This window comes from Pezoporus flaviventris, unplaced genomic scaffold, assembly GCF_033815535.1.
Source record: "Pezoporus flaviventris isolate CSIRO_AGI_PZ_B2104156 unplaced genomic scaffold, CSIRO_AGI_Pfla_v1 ptg000050l, whole genome shotgun sequence".
Classification (NCBI taxonomy): domain Eukaryota; kingdom Metazoa; phylum Chordata; class Aves; order Psittaciformes; family Psittacidae; genus Pezoporus; species Pezoporus flaviventris.
Window position 1 is genome coordinate 5,254,689 of NW_026892598.1, and position 22,116 is coordinate 5,276,804.

General features: G+C 44.4%; 1 protein-coding gene and 1 long non-coding RNA gene across 2 annotated transcripts; one reads left to right on the top strand and one right to left on the bottom strand.

Annotated features, from left to right (window-relative positions):
- Nucleotides 1-2,851: 2,851 nt before the first annotated feature.
- Nucleotides 2,852-5,673, bottom strand: LOC133277095 (uncharacterized). The gene is made up of 2 exons (XR_009746086.1): nucleotides 5,507-5,673; nucleotides 2,852-3,484 (listed from the first exon to the last, which is right to left on the bottom strand). It is a non-coding gene; the product is annotated as an uncharacterized LOC133277095 (long non-coding RNA).
- A 351-nt stretch (nucleotides 5,674-6,024) lies between these two features.
- Nucleotides 6,025-18,058, top strand: SMU1 (SMU1 DNA replication regulator and spliceosomal factor). Its single transcript, XM_061468763.1, has 12 exons — nucleotides 6,025-6,122; nucleotides 6,356-6,566; nucleotides 6,698-6,850; nucleotides 7,389-7,499; nucleotides 8,235-8,363; nucleotides 9,148-9,267; nucleotides 9,668-9,784; nucleotides 9,981-10,108; nucleotides 12,940-13,066; nucleotides 14,290-14,457; nucleotides 14,754-14,906; nucleotides 15,904-18,058. The coding sequence occupies exons 1-12, from the start codon at nucleotides 6,097-6,099 to the stop codon at nucleotides 16,000-16,002; spliced, it is 1,542 nt and encodes a 513-aa protein (XP_061324747.1). The 5' UTR covers nucleotides 6,025-6,096; the 3' UTR covers nucleotides 16,003-18,058.
- The last annotated feature ends 4,058 nt before the right edge of the window (nucleotides 18,059-22,116 follow it).

Here is a 22,116-nt window from a genome sequence, read left to right on the forward strand (position 1 = left end):
GCTGGTGGGCAGTCTGAGAACAGACTCTTTACACGCTGCTGCAGACTCCTCCAGACCCCCAGGAACACACAAAGGCAAGCCGGAAACTCCCCAACTGACTGTTCATCCAAACTAGAGCTCAGGTGCTGCTGGAGGTAGATTAAGTCCTCATTCCCACAGCAGCGAGGCAGGCTTGGTCGAGAAGAGGATGTGAAACCTCCAGCTAAAGGACTGCAGGTGGCCAACCACTGAGTGTAGCTGCAGGAAATCTCTGACCACACTCGGGCCATCCTTTCACCTTCCACAAGGAGAAGAGTGCCTCCAGCTCTAACCACACTCCATGCATATCATCTTCTGCAGAAAGGCCACCTTCCTTCCAGGGAAACAACAGCTCCCGTGGCTAGTCTTGCATGCCTGGCCAAGAGAGGTGGAAACCCTGGGCAGCTGCCAGGACCCTTTTGGTCCTGCTGTCTTGTGGAAAGGTGGGTTGAATCCCATTCCAAGAAAATGAGAAAAAGCTAACGTCAACTGTGGGAGCAGTTGCTATGTTTTGGGAGGAAGGCCTGCCACCCAGTGCGAGGGTGGAGGAGTGGGCAGAAGCAACCTTGTGAAGTTCAATACTGATGATCTTGCCGCATAACTTACTGCTGCTGAAGACGCTGTACTTGCATCCAAGTAGCAGTAGTAGTATTTTGGGGCTACTCAGTACAAGGAAGATACTGACAAACTGCAGAGAGACCAGCAGTGCCTCCCAGGGTGGTGATGAGGCTGCAGCGCCAGGTATATGAAGAGACATTGGTAGAACTGGGCTTCTCCAGCCACAAGAGACAACTGGGGAGTCTTCATAGGTGTCATCCACTGCCTGAATGGTGGTTTTGGAAAAAAACAGAGCCAAGCTCTTCTCCAAGGAAGACAAGGACAGGACATGGGCAATGGGTGCATGCTGCAGGATGGGACATTCCAGCTGGGCATGAGAAAACCCCGCCACTGAGAGTGGTGCATCTCAGAAACCATATATCTGTCCTTGGAGGTGCACAGAACTCAACAAGGCTCAGCACAATCTGATCCAGCTTTGGCCCTTGGAGCTGGGACTATAGACCTCCAGAGATGCCTTGCCAACAAAAGCTGGTGATTCTGTGTTACGATGGGAGGGCTGGAAGCTGTGTCCACCAGCAGGCTTGCCTGAAAGGAAGGTCTAAAACCCCAGAGCTGAGCAGGATCTGCCACCACTGCCCTGTGCAGGGCTGTGCACTTCAGCTGGTCCAGGAAACAATACAGCTGCATTTCAGAGCCCCTTAACATGCTTTTGGAGATCTCCTCCACTACCAATTCAAGGAGCACTCGTGTCTGCACATACACAGTTTCACTGATGCAGAGCAGTGACTGAGCAGCCAGAGGAATGAGACAAGAAAGGAAAATGACTTCAGGAGTGTATTAAAGTATTCAGCTTGTCCAGCTGAAAGAGATCCCTACAAAATGATTTTATGAGGAATGAGGCATTTTACAGGAAAAGCAGGGCCTCTCCTCTCATTTCCTCTCTCCTCTTTTCTATGAACTTCAAAGAAAAGAGGGGTCAAAACAGAGGCCAGGCAACTGGAACCGAGTTCCTGAGCCCTAAAGCCTAATTAGTCCAAGATACATTTCATTGGATATCTCTTAGAGACAGGCCTAAATTACCAGTCCTCCCCACAGTGCTGCCAACAGCTGGATAAAGCCAGGATGTGGTCTGCAGTTTGCAGGGCCCCAGCAGCACTAGGGCTCCTGGAGGGGGCTCAGCCCAAGCCCCACTGGTGGCAAGGCTCTCCCAGATCTCCAAGTTTTGTGTGGCCACAGCTAAAGCCTGCTCCCCAGGTCTGGGATTACCTCCTTGGTGCCTTATCTCAGGACTGCCTTCAAAGGGGTTGTGCAGACTGAACTCACCCAGTGCCATGTGGTTATTGTCCTTAGGTGCGTCTGCTGAGGCTACCAAAGAGCCTCCAGCCATTTGGAATTGCCCTTCCCGCAGTTTTAGGCTGACGTTAAACCCAGCTCCCTGCCCAGCTCCTGCCTGCAGGCCATGTGCCCCATGCCCCTTCATGCAACTCTTTGTTCATGCATGAACCCTATACCTTCTCTGCATCCCCCCATAGTGGATGCCTAGCAGAGGGGAAAATAATGTCCCATGGTCTGCATCTCTTTGCATGGCCCAGAGTGTGGTTTGCCTCAACAGCATTGAGAAACAAAGCTTGTACTTGCACAGGTTTAAGGATCCTCTGGGACCACATCAAGTCGCGCATCTCCCTCCCTGCAAGACGCAGGTCTTGGGTGGTTTTTTGTTTTGGGACCTATAAAAAGTATTCTCAAGAACAGAGAGATAGAAATGACACAAGCTGGTTCCCCCATGCAGCCTCTCTCAAGATGCTGGCCTCAGGGGGGTGCTTCTTATTTTCAGACTACAGTGAAAGCACTTTGGCAGAAGGACTAATTTCCGGCCTTGTGGTCTGAAAGCTGAGAAAAGCAAAACCCTACGGCAGGTCACTAGAGTAATCTGGAGAGCAGAGAAAGGACATCATTGTCTCCGTAAGCTTATGTGGCCTCCTGGTGCTGTAGCACAGCTCTGGAGCATAGGAAACCAAGCCTTGCAGCTGGCGAGGCAGCAGGCAGTTGCACATGAAGCCAGATGGCCATCTGGCAGGGAAAGTGAGGTCCTCATGGGTGTACAGCTACCCCTAAGCTGTGACTCTGCACCCCAGTGGCACCCAGGTCTTGCTCCCCTGCCACTGCATTCAGGTGACCCAGTCAGTGTAACGCATGGCTCATTCCTGGTTTGGTGTTTAAGGGAAGCCAGGGAGCAGAAGGGGAGTGCAGAAAACTGACTAATCTTCCACTGGGAGAGATATGAAAAGTATTTTATTAAATTTTCATCCAGGGAAAAAGATATTTTTCCTTAAAAAATCTGACTGAGCTCCCACTTAAAAAGTGGGTCTGGGACCTACAAGGACTTGGCTTAACACTGTTCTACTGCAGATCATCTGTGCTGCCTAACTGCAGCAAGAATATTTATGTCCTTTTGCATCCATTTCCCAGGGGAGCCAAAATATAGAATAAACACCTTTCTTTCCCTTACATAATGCTCTGCCAGAGCTGGCGTCCTGTGAGTGGTGGGTGGAACACTCTCTGGAGGTCTCCAGACCCAGCACTGCTGCCAGCACCATATCAGGCTGGCCTTAGCTGTGTCTAGCCACAAAGCCGAAGTCTGCTTCCCTTGTGCTTGCGCAGCACTTGGTGTGTCATGACCCTTTCCCTGGATGAAGCTCATGGAGAGTGCTGACTCCACACAGGGAGGTTTAGTTGGGGGGTCTACCTCCCTCTGCTGCTATCAGGGAAGGAAGGCCAGGTGGCATATATAGCACTGACATCCGTCCAGGCTGTTAACCTGTTCCTGTGCTGGTTTCACCTTCCAGGAGAATGTCATCCTGATGACTGTGATGGTTCAAGACCAGGCAGCCTGTCTGTTCAGCTCTTCCTGCTGGGACCAGAACACGGGACGGAGGGCGGGCAGGACAGCATACTACTAGCATAAATACTACTATATGCAGCTGAATTTAGTGATGAATTGAGCCAGAGCCCTGTGTGCTGCCAGAACAAAAATAGCTGCTGTTTTTGGACTTTGCTTTGTTACAGTCTGGATCAGACTGGTTTTCAAATCAACCTTCAATAGACATCAATACACCTGTCACTGAGAACAAAATACCTGGTATAATTAACTAGTACTCAGCAGTAACCCCTGCACCTCTATTAGGAGTTAAAAAAGAGGAGTGGAGAGGAAACAACAGCAAGCAAAACGTTACCCATGTGCCTCACTCCTTGTTTTTTCAACTCTGTGCTATTAGATTACTTTCTTAAGCACTCAGGGGACAGCGACAGCAAAGAACAGCTTTTGTTGGCAAAGGCAGGCATTTTCTCACACACGGCTCTATTTTCCATGCCTCATCCAACAAATTGTACACTAAGCCTAAAAAGCCAGCAAGGAACAAGTATATCCAAGAGGGCCCGAGTACAGCAGATCTCACACCCCCGTGCACTAGCAGTGTAGCACTGGTACTGGGCACTTACTGGTGCAGGTGGGAAGTGCCCCGCACCAGGAAGACACAAGCAGCAGCATCCTTGGCACTGCCCAGTGCTGCATTACACGTATAGAAAATGTCCCTGCTGTGTTCCAGCCAGTGATCAGAGAGGCTGGGGATGGCTGGGCTCGATTCTGATTATCACTAATTCAAGACTCAAGCTCCCTTTGTGTTCAGTAAGAACTTTCACAGTTACAGATCCACAAATAGTGCAGTTTATTGAAGCAACATTAATACGGATTCTGAATTGCCATTGATAAATTCACTTACTTCATTAGCACTGTAATCCAAAGCTAGCCAATGATTAATTGAGTTTGTATAGAAAAATAAACCATTGAGCTTAGTTTCACCCGGGTATTATCCAGTGTTGTAGGAGGCACAGAGGAGTGCGTCCCTGCAGAAAGCCAGCTGACTTGTCCGCAGAGCGGGGTCGTATTCTCATGCTCTGCCATGGAGGAGCTCAAATGCTCAGTTTATACTGTTGAGACTGTTTTCAAACTGCCTGTTGCTGCCATCATAGATGGTGTGGGGGATCTCACTTTGGTGTATTGTTATATGTAAGTGAATGACAGTTTTGATTACCTTCGGTCTGGCTGCTCAAAGGGCTGTGGGTCTTGTGCAAGGTGGGAATTGTGACACATTCCATTATTCACACTGCTGAGGCAGCCATTAACGCCCATCCGGCCTCCACCCCTAATCAACTCTCAGCCTAGTCACCCCCATCAGCAGCCCATCACCTCTATTAGGGTGTGCTATTAACCCCCTCGTTCCTATACCAATGGAGCCAGGAGCTCCCTTCCCAGCAAGGCCACCTAAGCCTACGCGAACTCAGGAGGGACACAGTCAGCCTTACTTGTCTTTCAGCATTAACCGGGGCTTCCAGACCTTTGGCCTCGGTCAGAGTCCAAGCAGCACGGATGGCTGCCACAGCCACCTTTTTGTGTTTAAAAGACAAGTATCTTCCATGTCCCCCCACACCTCTGCAGGGGTCTGCCTGGGCACAGCAGCGTTTTCCCAATTCTTGGTCCATAATTAATACGCTATTAACTTCCCTACTAATTAAATATTACCTTATGCAGTGCCACCTTTCACACGCGACCATGCTTTTGAAATGCAGAGCTCACAATGGGTTAAGGCTTGCAAAACAGCAAGCAAAATCCCTGTTTTGCATCGGCAAACCTGCATATGCATAGAAGCAAGCGGCCGAGGAGCTACTCCACATCCATGCCAGAGCTGACCTGCAGTCAGCCCGTGTCACCGCAGGGAGCCTCCCGAGATCCTGATGAGTGAGAGACAGTGGCTGGACTGCAGCTCCGTGGGAAACCAGTGTATTCAGGCTGTAAACCCCTCACACTTATGCAGGAGATGCAGACCGTTCTGTGAGACAGCGCTGCGCTTGCACAGGAACCACGCAGGGTAACTCGGCCTAGTGCTCTTCCCTGATGCCACACGTGCTCTCCCAAGCGGCCGTTCTGTTTGGAGTGTTGCCGCTGGGAGGGACAGGGAATGAACAAAACCACCAGAGCCAGCAGCCACGACTGCCGGAACAGTAGTCCCGACCTTCCTAATGCTCTTTCTTCGCGTGTTTACTCTCAGCCTTCCTGCTCAGCTCAGCTGCAACTCCACGACGCCTGCATTTAGCTCGCGCTACATCACAGCGCAGTATTAACCCCAGCATTCACACCAACTCGCCTGTGTGGCGAGGAACACCGAGGTCGGGAGGCTCCCTCGCTCCCCCCCCACCTCCACCGCCATGTGCCCCGCCATACGCGCCGCAGGGAGTACCCCCCACCTACAGGGGGCGCCCACCCGCTGCCGTAGCGCGGGGTGCCCCAGTGCGCACGCTCAAATTGGTTCCTCCCCCCGTCCATCCACCCTTGCTCTGAGTGGTGAGTCAGGAGGGAGGGGGCGTGGCGCGGCGTGTGCCGGAAGAGGCGGAGAGTGAGGGCGGAAGCCATTGTTAGTGGTGGCGGTAGTGGCCGGTGCGTCGTGACGGTGTCGGCGCAGCAAGATGTCGATCGAAATCGAGTCCTCCGAGTACGTGTAGTATTGGGGGTGTCGGGGTGCCCCCGACGTAACGGGAGCAGTAATGGGGCGCGATGCCCCCGCGGGTTGCCGTTCCCGAGGTGATCGGGGAACGTGAAAGCGGTCGCGGGGGCGCTGCTGCTATGGCCTAGCGTCCTGGCGGGAGAGAGGCCGCGGGGCTCTGGGAGGGAAGGGGAAGAGGGGCCGCAGGGCCGTCTTTATGACTTTGTGCCGTGCCTCTGCAGTGTGATCCGCCTGATCATGCAGTACCTGAAGGAGAACAGCTTGCACCGAGCCCTCGCCACCCTTCAGGAGGAAACTACCGTGTCCCTCAACACTGTGGACAGTATTGAAAGCTTCGTGGCGGACATCAACAGTGGGCACTGGGACACGGTGTTGCAAGCCATACAGTCGCTGAAGCTACCCGACAAGACCCTCATTGATCTCTATGAGCAGGTGAGTGAGTGCAGGCTGCATCTGGTCTGGTTTTCTGGTCACACTTTTCTGGTCACACTTTTCTGGTCTGGGTGTAGATCTCTCTCTGGTGTTTTCCACCTACTGATGGAGATGTTTTTCTCTTGATGTAGGTTGTGCTGGAGTTGATAGAGCTCCGGGAGCTAGGTGCTGCCAGATCTCTCCTGAGACAAACAGATCCCATGATTATGCTAAAACAAACTCAGCCAGAGCGGTACATACATCTTGAAAACCTCCTGGCCAGATCTTACTTTGATCCTCGTGAGGTAAGTTATGCTCTCCCTAGAGACTTCACACTGGTCTCTTGCATGACTCTTGACTTCAGTACCAGGTGCTTACTGCAGCTTTTATTTTTCCACTCTAGAAGTAAAAACATGCAGCCGCCCAGTTTCATGACTTTGCACGTTTTATGAAGTGTTAGGGCAATGATGTGTAACACTTGATCACAAGGCAGTGGTTTTGGAAGTATACTGCAGGTGGGAGTTCAGGGGTTTGTAACTGTGCCCTGTCATGGGATGATGTCTGTGTTGTGCTTTTCTTGTCTTTATATGTGCAGAAGAAAATATACATTTCTGTAAATAAAATTGTTATATAGTAATAAGTTATTATTTCTGACTGATTACATCAGCCAGAAATTTGTAGTGAAAATATATTGCAAGTGTTTCGAGGCTTGGTGTTAAAAGGAAGGGCTGTCTTGAAGGCCTAATAGGAAATTAATGTGGAAGGGGCTTCTGCTCAAAGCAGTGAATGTTTTTATGGAAAGCAGTTTAGAACGGTCATTTTATACAAATGATGTTTCCCTAGGCATACCCGGATGGAAGTAGCAAAGAGAAACGGAGAGCTGCTATTGCACAAGCTTTAGCTGGAGAAGTCAGTGTGGTGCCTCCCTCTCGTCTCATGGCATTGCTGGGGCAGGTAATTTGTAAATAATATTTTAGTAGCTATGTGAGTTTCTGTGGATCTTTGCTGCATAAAACTGCCCGTGAGATCACAGTTTTGTCTAGTTGGTTCTCAGACTCTATGGAAGTAAAGCTTACGTACTGCACATTTACGTGTGGTATAGGTAAAATTATATTTTCTCCATGTGACAAGGATTTAGCAGATTTAGGGAAGTCAGCACTCCAGGAATAGTTTTTTTGCCATAGAATAGGTACTGCGAGCGTAGAGAAGTGTATTTTTAAGGTGCATACTTCAGTGGTTTAAGTCAAGCTGATAACTTGGCACCCCACAGCTTCTTGCTCCCTGCCTTATTTTCCTCCAGTTCCTGGAGGGATGGGGAGGAGAATCAAAAAAAATGTAAACCCCATGGGTTAAGAACAGTCCAGTAACTAAGGTATAATATAAAACCTACTACTGCTACTAATGTTAATTATAAGGGAAGTAAGAAGAGGAGGGAATATAACCTGAAAAGGGAAGGAAAAAATGCAATAAACAGCAGTGATGCACAATACAATTGCTTACCACCTGCTGACCAGTACCAAGCCTACCCTTCCAGGTGACTCCTCCCAGTTTATATACAGTCTCAAACTGTTCAGGTGTGTAAATTGAAAGGGTACAAGAAATTGCTGTACTATATTAATTAGAAGCAAGCTTTGATGAGGAAGATATATGTTAACTGATACGTAACAGTATGGCTTTCAACTCCTCCAGGCACTGAAATGGCAGCAGCATCAGGGCCTGCTTCCTCCTGGTATGACAATTGACTTGTTTAGAGGCAAAGCAGCTGTGAAAGACGTCGAGGAAGAAAAGTTCCCAACACAGCTAAGCAGACATATTAAGGTGATGTTGTGTTTGTTTGGTTTGTGTTTGATATGTGGTGTTCCAGCTTATTCCTTTGCTGGCCTTTATGTTTGGAGATAAGAGTAAACCTTCTGAATTCTTCAGCTCTCTTTTTTTTTTAAATGATTTTCAGCTCTCTCCCTCCTCTTCCCCTTTTCTCCATGCTTTATCTCATCAGGAGGCATTTCATGAGACTCTGAAATCGGATGCTCATAATATTTGTGAATATGATAAATGTTTTAATTGTCTGACTTCACAATTAAGAATAATTCAATTTTCAGAAGTGGTTCTTTATTTTCTTTATTTGTGCAAGGCAGTACTTGTGTCTTGAACTTCTGTGGGTGGTGTATATTAGGTTTTGTGAACCATTGAAGTTTTAGACCTACGAGGTGTACTAATAGGATCAGTATCTCCTTTTTAAGGATTTAATCATATAGATAAGAGAAAGAAAACTATGCTGTAATGACATAGTAGTCCTGCAGCACTCACAATGTAGAATAAGCAGCTTCCTCATGTGACGGTTTTTCAACTTCAAGCAAGAAGTGTTAGGTAATAGTTTTACCAGTTCTCACAGTGAACGAAAGATAAGGGTTTTTTTTTTTTATTTTTTTTTTTTAGAATATGTTGGTATTGACAGGCGTTTTTGTACTTTAACCTTAAATATGTGAAAGCATACCTGTAGAAAATGGCTTATTTTTGCTACCAAAATTAGTCTGCATTTTTGCTTTAATTAGTTGCTGTTTAAAAATTGCTTATCAGGCTTAATTTATCTTCCATAAAACAGTTTGGGCAGAAGTCACATGTGGAGTGTGCTCGGTTTTCCCCAGATGGACAGTATCTTGTTACTGGCTCTGTTGATGGTTTCATTGAAGTGTGGAACTTCACTACTGGAAAGATTAGGAAGGTAAATTGTGCCTTATTTTATTCATATGGATGGCTCGTTGGACAGAGCACCTGGTTTTATTCTTTGATTTTTATACTTTATTTTAATTTCTTGGGGACAGTGAATTTGTAAAGGGTGCCTGGCTGGGTGATTCAGATGCCTTTCTGAAATCTTTACATGGATTCATTTGTCCAGTTTGTCATAAACTTCCCTCTGCAAAGGAAGAGGGGTCTGGATCATCATTGTTGCCTCTAAAATGGTGACAATAGTACCCCCTGTTGTTACAAGGTTGTGAGGTCTGCCTGCTGTTGGGTTATAAAATACAAGTGAAGTTCAAACACGTGGTAATTTTACACTTTGCATTAAAATATATTTAATTGAATTCGCTATTTTGATTGGTGGATCTTCTGCTTTTGTTTAGGATCTGAAGTACCAGGCGCAAGATAATTTTATGATGATGGATGATGCAGTGCTTTGCATGTGCTTCAGCAGAGATACAGAAATGCTAGCAACTGGAGCACAGGATGGAAAGATCAAGGTACAAATCTTTCTACAGTATTTTGGTAGGAATGGTTACCAGAAAGATGCACTTCAATTATAGTGATGTTGCAGTTCCTTCTAAAAACAAATTTAGTGTGGTTCAGAAACAGATATATATTCCCTCTAATGTTTTTAAGGTTCTATGATCTCATAACAAAGTGACCACCTCTGTTTCATTTGCTGTTTCCTCTCAGGTTTGGAAAATTCAGAGTGGTCAGTGTCTGAGAAGATTTGAACGAGCACACAGCAAAGGTGTTACATGCCTCAGCTTCTCTAAAGACAGCAGCCAAATTCTTAGTGCTTCATTTGATCAGACAATCAGGTAAATAAACTGTAAATATGTGACCTACAGTGCATAAGAAAAACTTGAATATATATTGATTTGATCTGGGATTTGATCCTTTTGCACTGAGTTTTAGTATATAGGATAGCATGACTGCTGAGGGTTGGAGCGGAGCAGTTTGAAAGTTCAACCTTTTACCTTGCTTAACTTAATTACTTCAGGAGTAGAGGCCAACTACCTCTGATCTATTGTTGCTTACACTGACTTTGCTCACTTTCTTTCTGTGAGTCTCCTAGCTTAAGTGATAGTTGTGTCAACCTTCAAAAATAACATTTTTCATGATAAGTGTAGGGGGAAAAAAATCTGAGGATAGCAGGATAATGACATTTCTTTTTCTTAAATGACCTAAACAGCCTGATCAAACTCACTGTCTTTAATACATGACTTGAAAGTGGTTGTTTCCATCCAGTTTAAAATCACAGAATGGTTTGGGTTGGAAGGGACCTTAAACATGGTCTGATTCCAACCCCACTGCTATGGTCTATAGTTCAGTTCCCCAATGTCTGGCTTTCTTTTGGGGGCAGTGAAGCAGTTCATGATGTTGAAGGCCTACAGGCTGTGATTTTGGAACCGTGGGAATGGGAATTGAGTTTTTCTACAGACTTTGGAGTTTCTTTGATGCACAGTCCAGTTTGTGTATTCAGCTAGTTGATAGTGTGTCAGCCTAGTTACAGTGGTTGGATATGAGATCTGTCTACAGAAAATCGAAGGAGGTACATCCCTCTTAATGTGGTTGGACTAAACTAAACAAACATGGCATTACCTGACACTTCCCATGTGCTAAGACTTACATGCATACAGCTACTGCACCTTACCTGGCATGCATGTAATCTGTTAAAGCAACAATGTGATAAATCAGTGGATTGTAGTGGGATAGGTATGTAGGTGGCTGGGCTTGTATCCGTGATCTAAGAAAGCCCAAGTGTCTGTGCAATCTGTGTAAAGGCAGACTATGCATAAATTATATCTTTAATTAGAAGGTACCTCTAGAGGTCTCTAGTGCACTATGCTTCTCAAGACACAGCCAGTCTTTCAGTTAGGACAGCATGCTCAGTCAGGTCCTTGTCTAACTGAGTTCTCAAAATCTCCATGGGTGGAAACTCCACTGATTCTGGCATCTGTCTTAGGGCTGTACAGCTGTGTTGGAGAAAATCCTGTTTGGACATAAGGAAGGAAGTTTTGTTTTGGCTTGTTTTTACCTTTGTAACTTGTGCCATTTGCCTCTTGTCCTTTTGCCTCTTGTGCATATGCCTCTTGGGAACCTCTAGGAAGAACCTGACTTTCAATTTATCAGGTGTTTAGTAAGGACTTAGATATCCCTTTTCTTTTTTTTTTAAGGATCATTGCAAAGTGGATAAAATCAAGAATGAAAGTTAATTGTAACTGCTAATAATAGCAAATAGTCACTACAGTACTCAAACTCTGTCCTAATCTAAGTTACCTTATGAATCCCTTGTTCCTGCAGCCCTTAGCATCTGGAAAGTATTACTTAACATTTGTGTAGTGCAGTAATTCTGATCCTGCACCTATTTAGAATTTGCTCACTGCTGGGTAGATTTGGTTTGCAGCTAAGTTCTGTTGCTGTGCAGCCACTTTGCTGCAGTTGAAAGTGACTTAGATGAGTTTTGTCTGGTTCAGTTTCTTCTTTAGGGTTATTCTGACTTACTTAGTAATAATTGGTTTAACCTTTTTTGTCTACGAGGAAGACAGCAATTAGATGCTCCTGAATGTTCCTTTCTCTGGACTGAGTGCACGTAGCCCTTTCAGCCTCCCCTCACTGTTCTGTAGTGCTGTCCTCCAGCTATTTTAGTGACTCCTTAGTGGGGACCCAAAACTGAACACAGTCCTCTCAGGGTGACAGCACCTCAGTCCATCTATCCAGTTTGTCAAGGTTTCAAAAGTTCTCATCTGTCTTTCAGAATTGAGTTGCAGAATATGGGACTTAGATTATGAATCAGATTGATCCAGTGCTTGATGAGTGTGTACATTTTGTTTAATTGAATGGGATTGTGTAATATGTTCAGTGGCATTAGGCTGCTGTAAAACCCAGTGTCACCAATAATATTGCTTTAGATGAAGAGATGTGTGGATCTGGAAACAACTGCACAGTGAACTGGCATTATGAAACATCTTATTAAGAAATGTTAATCTGCTGAAATCCTGATACATATGAACTGTAGCATAAGGATTTTAACTGAAATTGTGTAAGCTTGGATGTTGAATCAAGGACATGAAACTTAAAATGGAATAAGTAATTTCATTCTCAAACTTCTGCTTGAAAACTATATTCCTGCAGCCAGTAGGTAGTACAATTTAAGGCTGGTACGGATCGCCTCTATAATTTCATTTTAGATGGCTGAGCAAATTCTGCAGAATTGCACAGTAAGAGGCAGTGGCAACAGCTTCAAAAAGAGAAAAAGTCTGGCTGGGTCCAGGGAGAGGATTTTTCTTAACTCGGGGCTTGGTCAAGGGCCTGAGCAAACTGACCTTGGTTAGACTGGTGACTTTTGAACTTAATTCTGTAATTCATTTTGTCAGTTTCATAGTTTCCCCTTTAATAGTCCTGTTAAGTAACATGTGCAGTGTGTATTACATACAGGTCCTTGAGGCTGAAGGTTGATAATATTTCCCTAAGCTTTTCAGGGGAACACATAATAGCTTTGAAAGGGGCTTGTCCTAAAGACAGCATGTGGATTTTTGGCACTTTTTATCGTTACCTATGAAAGGTACCTTGGAAGTAAAGCACAGTAAAGCCAAGGGGTTGTTCACACTACCTCAATTACTCACTGTTTGACCTTTCTTTGTGACAGGATTCATGGTTTAAAATCTGGGAAAACTTTAAAAGAATTCCGTGGTCATTCTTCCTTTGTCAATGAAGCTACTTTTACCCAGGATGGCCATTATATTATTAGTGCATCTTCTGATGGCACAGTGAAGGTAAGAACATTTATTTATCCTTTATATAAATAATGTATTCAGACACTTTGCATGTTGGAGCTGATGTGTTATGACTGTTGCAGTCATTGGAGAAGGACTTGGGGTTATCTGCAGTAATAAGTCTTTCTGTTTGTGACCTTTGCTGTAGATTGCTGTAAATGAGAACAGATAAAGTTTCATACTGTGTTCACCGACTGCTGTAGAGTCTTTCTGCTGTATTTATTAAAGGAGGATAGAAGTGCAGCCCTTCTCTGCCTGTTCCTGCTTTATTGTAGAAATAGAATTGACACCTGTCATCTTAGAATGTGGGGATTCCTTGGTCTGAAATAACAGCATTTTCTTGCTTACTGTGTTGGACATGTGTTTATTTCTTGGTGTTTAGGAGTCCCTTGCTGTGTAAGCTAGGTAATCTAGCATTAATAAAACTGACTGTGGGAGTAGCTTCTAGTCTCAGCAAAGTCTGGAACTACTTGGTGTGTAGTAGTTAGGAGGAGTATAGGAGCAGCCACCGTAAGTAGGGCATCAATGTAGTGCATGGAGGGGATGGATAAACATATCTGGTTTATAGATTTGGCCTAGGAGAATGTGATAGATCTTGATGGTAGTAAATGGGGTGTTACTTCAAACTTGCACTCTCTTGCTAGACTGCCTCAAATCATGGGAGTAGAGTAAGAGGGTTGTACCTTTCATTTTGACTGTACTAGTATGCAAACAGCAAAAATATTCCACATTTTATTTTAGATATTAAACAAGCAGTTGCATTTCCTGTTTCTAAACAGCTGGACCAGCCTGGTGTTGGGCCTGAAGCAGCTGGAATCTGGGATGTTTCTCCCACTGATATCAGTGAGGCTTTTTTTTTTCCTGCAGTTCTTGTGTCTGTCATGTGGAAGGCAAATCGTATGTGCAGAGACTGCACATACATTCACAGATACCAGTTAAAACGAGAAAGCAAGTCTGGACTCACCCCTTAGGGAATATGCTTAACAAAAGGGAGCCAGGCTGAATTTGAGTAATGGAAAATAACATTCAGTTCAGTGGTAGTGAAATTGTTCGTGGTGTCCAGGCTTCAAAACAGACATGATAACTTATTGTTTTGTGGTCTTTTATCTGCTTTAAACTACAGTTTTCTGAATTCATATTTCCCTTCATGAGCCTTAAAAAATCTGAACTCTGAATCAGGGCTTTTGTTTGTTAATTGGTTTTGCATATCTTCCTTGTACTAGGTTTGGAATGTGAAGACGACAGAGTGCTCAAACACCTTCAAATCTCTTGGCAGCACTGCTGGGACAGACATTACTGTGAATTGTGTCATTCTGCTCCCTAAAAACCCAGAACACTTTGTTGTTTGCAACAGATCAAATACAGTCGTCATTATGAATATGCAAGGACAAGTATGTGATGTTAATAGTGGCCTTTCAAGTCTCTCTGTCTAATTCCTTTTAAAAATGCTCAAAACCTAGTTAATAACCTAGCGTTGGGTTAAACCCCATTTCTTCCATTTGCTTTCATGAGAACTACTCTGTACCCAGATTATAGAACAACTTGACTTGCAGAAAGCAAATGTAGCTATGGAAAGATCCTGTGTTCTAAACAGGCCTAGTACTGCCTAAATATTTTTGTCTTGAACATAATAACGAGGTGCTGTAGCTTAATCCTGTCAAATATTTTTGGGGGGCTGTCATTACAGATTGTAAGAAGCTTTAGCTCTGGTAAGAGAGAAGGTGGTGACTTTGTCTGCTGTGCACTTTCACCTCGTGGTGAATGGATCTACTGTGTTGGTGAAGACTTTGTGCTCTATTGCTTTAGCACAGTGACTGGCAAGCTGGAGAGAACTCTGACTGTAAGTTCTTAGTTTTGAGCTTTTGGGGAGTTCTAAACACAAGGATGGTTTAAATGCTCGTGCTGTTTCAAGTCTGTAAGGAGAAGTGTCATATTGAGGACTCTTTCACTTCTAGCAGATATGATTGATAACAGATGAATTCTAGAACACTTGGCTGTAGGATGTTGTCATGCTTTAAACCTAGACGGTAACTCGGCACCATGCAGTGGCTCTCCTGCCCAGTCACTCAGGTGGGATGGGGAGGAGAATCGATAGAATGGGTTGAGATACTACTACTGCTACTGGTAAGGGAAGTAACAAGGGGAGAGAATATGAAACTAAAAAGGGAAAGGAAATTAAAAACAATAACCAGCAGCGCTGCACAATACAGTTGCTCACCACCCACTGACTGATACCCAGCCCGACCTGAGCAGTGATCTGGGCCTTCGGGGTGACTCTCTGCAGTTTATATACTGGGCATGATGTGCTGTGGTATGGAATACCCCTTTGGCTAGTTTGGGTTGGGTGTCGTGTCTCTGCTTCCTCCTGCCTTCTTGTGCCTCTCCTCAGAGGCAGAGCATGAGAGAGTAAATAGTCCTTGGTCAAAGTAAACATTACGTAGCAACAGCCAAAACATAGCACTGTGCCGGCAGTAGTAGGAAGGACAAAAATACCTGTTACAGCTGAACCCAGGACAGTGTCTCTTTTTAGAACCCTTTTAATTTAAAAAGTTACGAAAATATTTATCCACAAAGCCAAGAGTGAATTGTTCAAAGCTTGAACTAGAGCATATCTTGACATGGGCTTTGTCTGATGAAAAATCTGACCAAGCTGTCAATATTTAAAGCTGTTAGGTATGCCAGTGGGGTGGGGGAGGAGAAGGGAAGAAATATTCCTCCGTTTTTGCTGTATGCACAAAGCATGTTAAACCTCAGACCAACTTTTCTCTAGTTCTTGTTTGAAGAGAATATTTACTAAAAGATGAATCTCCTGGTTAATCTTTCTGCTTATTCTCTAGGTTCATGAAAAAGACGTCATCGGCATTGCTCACCACCCCCACCAGAACCTGATTGCCACTTACAGTGAAGATGGCCTGCTCAAGCTCTGGAAGCCATAGCTTGATTTTATAACAAGCTATTAAGTGTGCCTGTTAGTTGCAGGTTACTGGTGTTTGTGCTTTAACAAGGTCTGAATACAGAGGGTGTGATATTTGCTCCATTTTCAGTTCAGTTTTCCAGAGAATGATGTTTTTACTTCTTGGTCTAAGTTTAGGTAGATTGATGCTTAAATATAGCATCGGTTAATTTCAGATACTTTTTATTTTAACCAGAGCAGCCGAAGCAACTTCAAGTGAGTGTTTTTTCTGTCTCCTGAAGTCTGTACTCTTCCTATAGTGTTTATAAAAGTTGAATAAGCTAGGAACTATATACATCTAAAAATAAATGGTTGGTGACTTCCTAGAACATGGTAAAATACTTTTTCTGAATGAATTATGTGGAATGAAAAGAATGTCTTTTTTTCCACTGAAACAGAGGCAGTTTTCCCAGAATGCAGATAAGGCTACTCTATCCTCAGCTTGGAGGCAGAGGCTTTTCTAGTCCAGTGTACTTTTCTAGTACAGTGAATACTTTTCTAGTACAGTGAATAGTATTCAGTATTCACTATATTTTTTTCCAATTTTATGTATATTAAGTAGTGTCACACAGCTTCCTTGGAGCCAAACTATTCTTCCTCATCTCCCAGCACTTCCTAATGTGACAGTGAGGTACAGTTGGGCTTTTATTGTGGGTGGCTTTTGTGATTTGTTTGTTGTGGGTTTTTTTTTGTCCTTTGTTTTACTTCACTTCCAGGCTAAAAGGAATTGTTACTTGGGCCCTCTTCCTGTAAGTGCATAATCTTTTCATACAGTCTTTAACTGAAGTGAGCCGCATGGGATCAATACTTTAAAAGATGGAAAATCTGGTGTACATAGGCCAAGTTCCTAGTGCTGTGACACTGCACATGCTACAGTTGTATTGAGCTTTTTTAGTTTACTCAGTTTAGCTTCCTATTTTCCCAAGGGTATGGCATAGTCTAAGTAATTATTAGCAAGGTTTTTGTTTCATTTTAAAATTCCATATGCCTGTGAACCTAGTTGAAGTGCTACTTGGTTCGCACACTATGGTAAAGTTAATCCTTCAGGCTCTTCAGTTTGGAGTAGGTGGTGATTCTGTTTCAGATCCTGACTAATGCACTCTTCAGTGAATATGCACAGGAATCTTCTCCAAAGTATTACCTAAAAAATTGCCTAAATTAGTTCTAATTGGGCTCGATCTTTATAAAAGTGTTGGTTGTCAACTAGTGTCAAGTGCACTCACCCACACACGTCATTGGTCTGTGTTAATACTGGTCTAAGGAGATGCAGAAAGAAATCAGCTTAACTTCTCACACAGCATTGCTTGTGTACTACAACTGTAGCGCTTTGTTTTGTTTAGCTGTGATGTTTTAATTGCTAAGTTTTTTTTACTTCCCTCGATACTGCAATAAAGTTATTTTGTAGATAGCAAAAAGTGTTTTTCCTGCCTGAAAAGACACCCACGTGTCAGAAACATCAGACAGTGATACATCTGAAAAGCTCCATTGGCAAATACTACTTGTACAGAAGTTGTCATAGTATTTTTAATGTTACCTGACCTGTGCTTCGTTTTGCCTTCAGTCATGCAAAACTGTTCATCCTCAATGCAAACAGTATCATTCATTTCCCTTAGAAAGAAAAGTCGTTGTAGCACATGAAACTCCTGGATGTTTAAACATTGGAATAGATTCCCTAGGTTAAAAATGTGAGAAAATCTGGCATTTGATTGTTAAGAATTGTAGTTTGTTGTGTCAAGTACTTCAGACAAAAGGTGAAAGTACTAACTAATGCTTATACAAGGGCAATAGTAAACTCCCGGGCTGCAGCTGTAATTTGCAAAATAGCTGGCAGTTGGCACAAACATACAATGATGATCTGAATGTTAACTTTTTTTTAATCAAAAACCTACATTTTTCTTTTTGATGTAAATGTTAAACTTTTTAGTGTAATCCTCTCTGGAGAAGCAGCCTGGTGCTACACCGCTTCCCCAGATGCAAGACTTGCACAAGGCCACATCTAGTGGTTTAACTAACATTAAAGCAAGCATTGTTCACCTTTGTTGCTTTGTTCTTGAAATACTTTGCTTGGAACTGGTGAGCTCCATCATCCATTGAGGAGTGCAAAGTAGTGACAGCCTCCTATGTCGGTTCATCTTCCTGTTTCTGGATTGGGGATCAGTGAGTGAATTCCAGCCTGGCTTGGATGGAATTGGGTGCATGTCTGTATGTTCTTGCAGAATACATGTGGAGGAGTTACTGCCATCTCAGTCAAAATACGTGATCTTGGGTTCCTTCACATGTATGTGATTGGTGGCGGTGACGTTTTTAATGTTACGGAACGTGTAAGCCTGTAGATATGGTACCCACCACTAGCAGCTTGTAATGTGCAAATTAAAATCAAACCCTCCCCTGACTCCTAGTACAATTTAGAGAGACCAGCTAAAAACTGAAGACTTCTTGGTCTCAAAGATCTTCTGCAAGTCCTATAAAGCAGCCAAATTCTCTTGAGGTCCAAGAGAGTAGGCATCTCCATGGGTGCCTGCCAGTCCCTGTGAATCCATGATAATGCATATTGCTGAAGGACTTGCACCATGAGCTTTGTAGGAAGGCTGACCTCTGGCTTGGGGCAGCTTGGTAACAAGAGTGTTCATTTGAGGTAAGAAAAAAGGAAGTATGTTGCCGAGATTTATAGGAAAGATTTAAGAGCATTTATAACTCAGTTCTGGCATCAAGTACAGCTTTTCTTCACTTCCTGCTTCATGTCTGCATGGCTTTTGGGAGTCCTTAAGCATGATCACTTCATCTGCACTTCCTGTTGGTGACGTGGGCACCAGTGTGTTCACTGGATAGCTGTAAATAAAACCTATGACCTGGACTGTACCCCTCTTGTATGACGGAGACCAAACCTAGACATGACACTTCCAGGTATGCCCTTACCAGCACTGAGGAGAGGGGAAGGATCAACTGCCTTGACCTGTTGGCAACTGGAATACAAGTTTTCTTCTTTCGAAAAGCAGCACATTGCTGGCTCACATTCAATTTGGTGTGCATCTGGGCTCCCAGGTTTCTTCTGTACCCTACTGCTTTTCATCTGGGTGGCCTCCAGCATGTCCTGGTGTCTGGGGTTGTTCCTCCCCAGCTGCAGGACTTTGCACTTCCCCTGTTGAACTGCATGAGATTCCTGTCAGCCCGTTTCTCCACCTGTCAAGGTGTCCAAGGATGGCAGCACAAGCCTCTTGTAGGTCAGCTGCTTCTCCCAGTTGTGTCAACTGCAAACTCGCTCAGGGTTTACATTGTCCCTTCATGCAGATCATCACTGGAACTGTTTAACAGGACTGGAGCCAGCACTGACCCCTGTGGTACATTGCTAGTCACTGGCCTCCAATTACTGTTTTTGTCACTGGTCACCACCCTCTGTGCTTGGCCATTCAGCCAGTTTTCAGTCCACTTCACTGCTCATCTGTTCCCTACACCCATTCCCTGCTTCTCTGTGGGGATCTAACAGGAGACAGTGTCAAAGACCAAACTGAAGTCCAGGGTGACAATGTCCACTGTTCATCTACCAGGCCAGTCATTTCAGTGTAAACATTTGTCAGGTTGGTCAAACATGTCTTTCCCTTGGTGACGATGACTCTCTTGTGGTTGATGCCTCTGGAAATGGTTTCCAGGTTTAGCTGCCCCATTGCCTTCCCAGGGATAGAGGTGAGGCTGACTGGCCTTTAGTTCCCTGGATTTCGTCTTGGCCTTGAAGACAGAAGTGACCTTTTCTTTCCTGCAGTATTCAGGCACTTCTTCTGGTCACCATGATCAATGAAAGACTATGGAGGCTGGCCTCACAATGACATCTGCCAGCTCCCACAGCACTTGTGGTGCATCCCATCAGGACCCATAGATTTATGTATGCCCAATTTTGCCCTGACCTGACCCTCTTCTGCCAAAGGTACATCTCCCATGCTCGAGACATTCCCCTGGGATGGTCTCTGGGATTCCTGACAGCCAGCGTTGCTAGGAAGATGGAGGCAATGAAAGCATTCAGTACTTCAGCCTTTTCCATGACCCAGGTAACCAGGTGCCCTATCTCATTTGGCAATAGGCCCACATTTTCACTAGCATTTCCCATGTGTGTACTTATAGAAGGCCTTGTTGTCTTTGACATCCTACACCAGATTAAGCTCCAGTAGAGCTTTAGCTTTCATAACTTTATCCCTGGATGCTCAGACAATTAGGTAGGCCAGTTAGAGCCCTGCAGTCTTACAGGCAGGCTCTTAAGTGAGCTTGCAGTGGGCATTCCCAGTTTCACAGCGAACCTGTGGAACAGCAGAGCTGCTGGATTTCTGGGGAATAAACAAGTCCTGCATGCTTGGTGCACAGTGAAAAGAATCCCTGTAACAGACTAGCACTATAAGCTTGATGAAATTAATTTGGTGGTGTTGATACAGAAACACTGCAATGCAATTGCGAACACCAACTAAGGTTATGATAAGTTGGATTACTACACAGGTCATTAGGAAAGCAGCTATTTTGTGCTACTATGTCCTTAATTTCTGTGGCTGTCCATTCAGTTCATTCCCAAAACGATGTCAGAAAGAAATTGTCCTGTTTCATGGTTTTGGTGGCACGTAACATGTTTAACTGCTTGTTTTAGCTGTATGGTACCCAGAGGATCACTGTAGAACAAATACATGGAAAAGGCCATATATTGTACTCAATATCCCACTTGAAGGACTAAGGGCTGGGTCCTCCTCCTTGCTCACTCTTGCCTTCAGTTGTTCATGCCTTTTGCTGCCAGCTTACTGTACTGCTGCCAGTGTGTTTCTCTGGGACCTTGCTTTTACGTCAGTCACTAGCTCATGTCAAAGCAGGGTGCTAGGCTGGTGGTGCTTCTGCTGCCCTCCCTGCACCAGCAGCATCATCTTTCCACAGGATGCTCTACAAGGCTTCTGGAAACCTGTGGTCAGCCACCCTCCTGGAAGCTGGACCTGACCCCTCCTCTAGACTGGCTATGGCGCCAAGCATGAAGCAGAATTGGCCACCACGGTTTTGGGAATAAGTCAAGACAGAAACATTACTTGAGCGGTGCTGATGCAAATATGGGTGTGATGAAAGGAAAACTTTAGTTTTCCCCAAGTGTCCCCAGGAAAAAAAAGGCTATGGAATGGTTTTATATATATAATACAGTCACCTGAAGCAAGATAAATGTCCTCGTCATCCCCAAGGTAATTGGTTTGTCCCAGCTGCTTGATCCATGGGTACAGAAGAGTGCTTACTGAACTGGAACACAGCGTATATTAGTGCTGTTTAGCCTCAAGTCAGCCCTAGCCAGACACAGGATTACTTCCTCTTCTTTACTGATAAGAGCAAAGGCTCCTGCTAGTCACATCCATACAACTCACTGTTGAGCTCATTCAGGTACAATCTGGAAAGGCACTTTGTCTACAGGATTTTATCCCTGCTGAAACAAAAAACCTCCAGCAGTCAAAACATACAGGGCCTGGCTGTTCTGTAGGGACCTGAAAGGGAACTACATGTCAGGTTCAAAACCCACAGTACCAGATGTCTTTAAAAAAAAAAAAAAAAAAAAAAAGAAGCCCATAACACAATAGCTAGAGATGTTTCCTAAGTTTACATACAGTTTCCAGATGCTCAAGTTATGACACACATATACTGTCATGTAGCAGCTATTTCCAGGAAGAAAGAGTGCTGTTTGTGACACTTTTGCTTCAGAGCAGTGTGAAAAGCGTAAGCTCTGTCCCAAGCCAGATGGCAGAAGAAGACCCACCGAGCTAGAGCTTAAATCTAGACCTGTCCTCTCAGCATATTCTCTGAAGGAAGTTTTTTGCTAGGGCATTTCAGTGAATAACTGCCTGAAATTAAGTGGGCGGTGTCTTTAAACCAACATCTGGTCTAAGAAAAGAGGCAATGAGTGATTCTGTAATTATATTGGAAATGCTTCATCTACAGTATTTAGATCATACAGAAACTTCAAGAGTCAGCTTAAAATAATGCACGCAACACATTAATTCCAGAACATCCTAAATGCATCAGTTAGTTGTATTCACAGTTTCTCTCCCCTGCAAGATCATGTATGCCCCCCTAACATGGCTGGTACTGCTTTCCA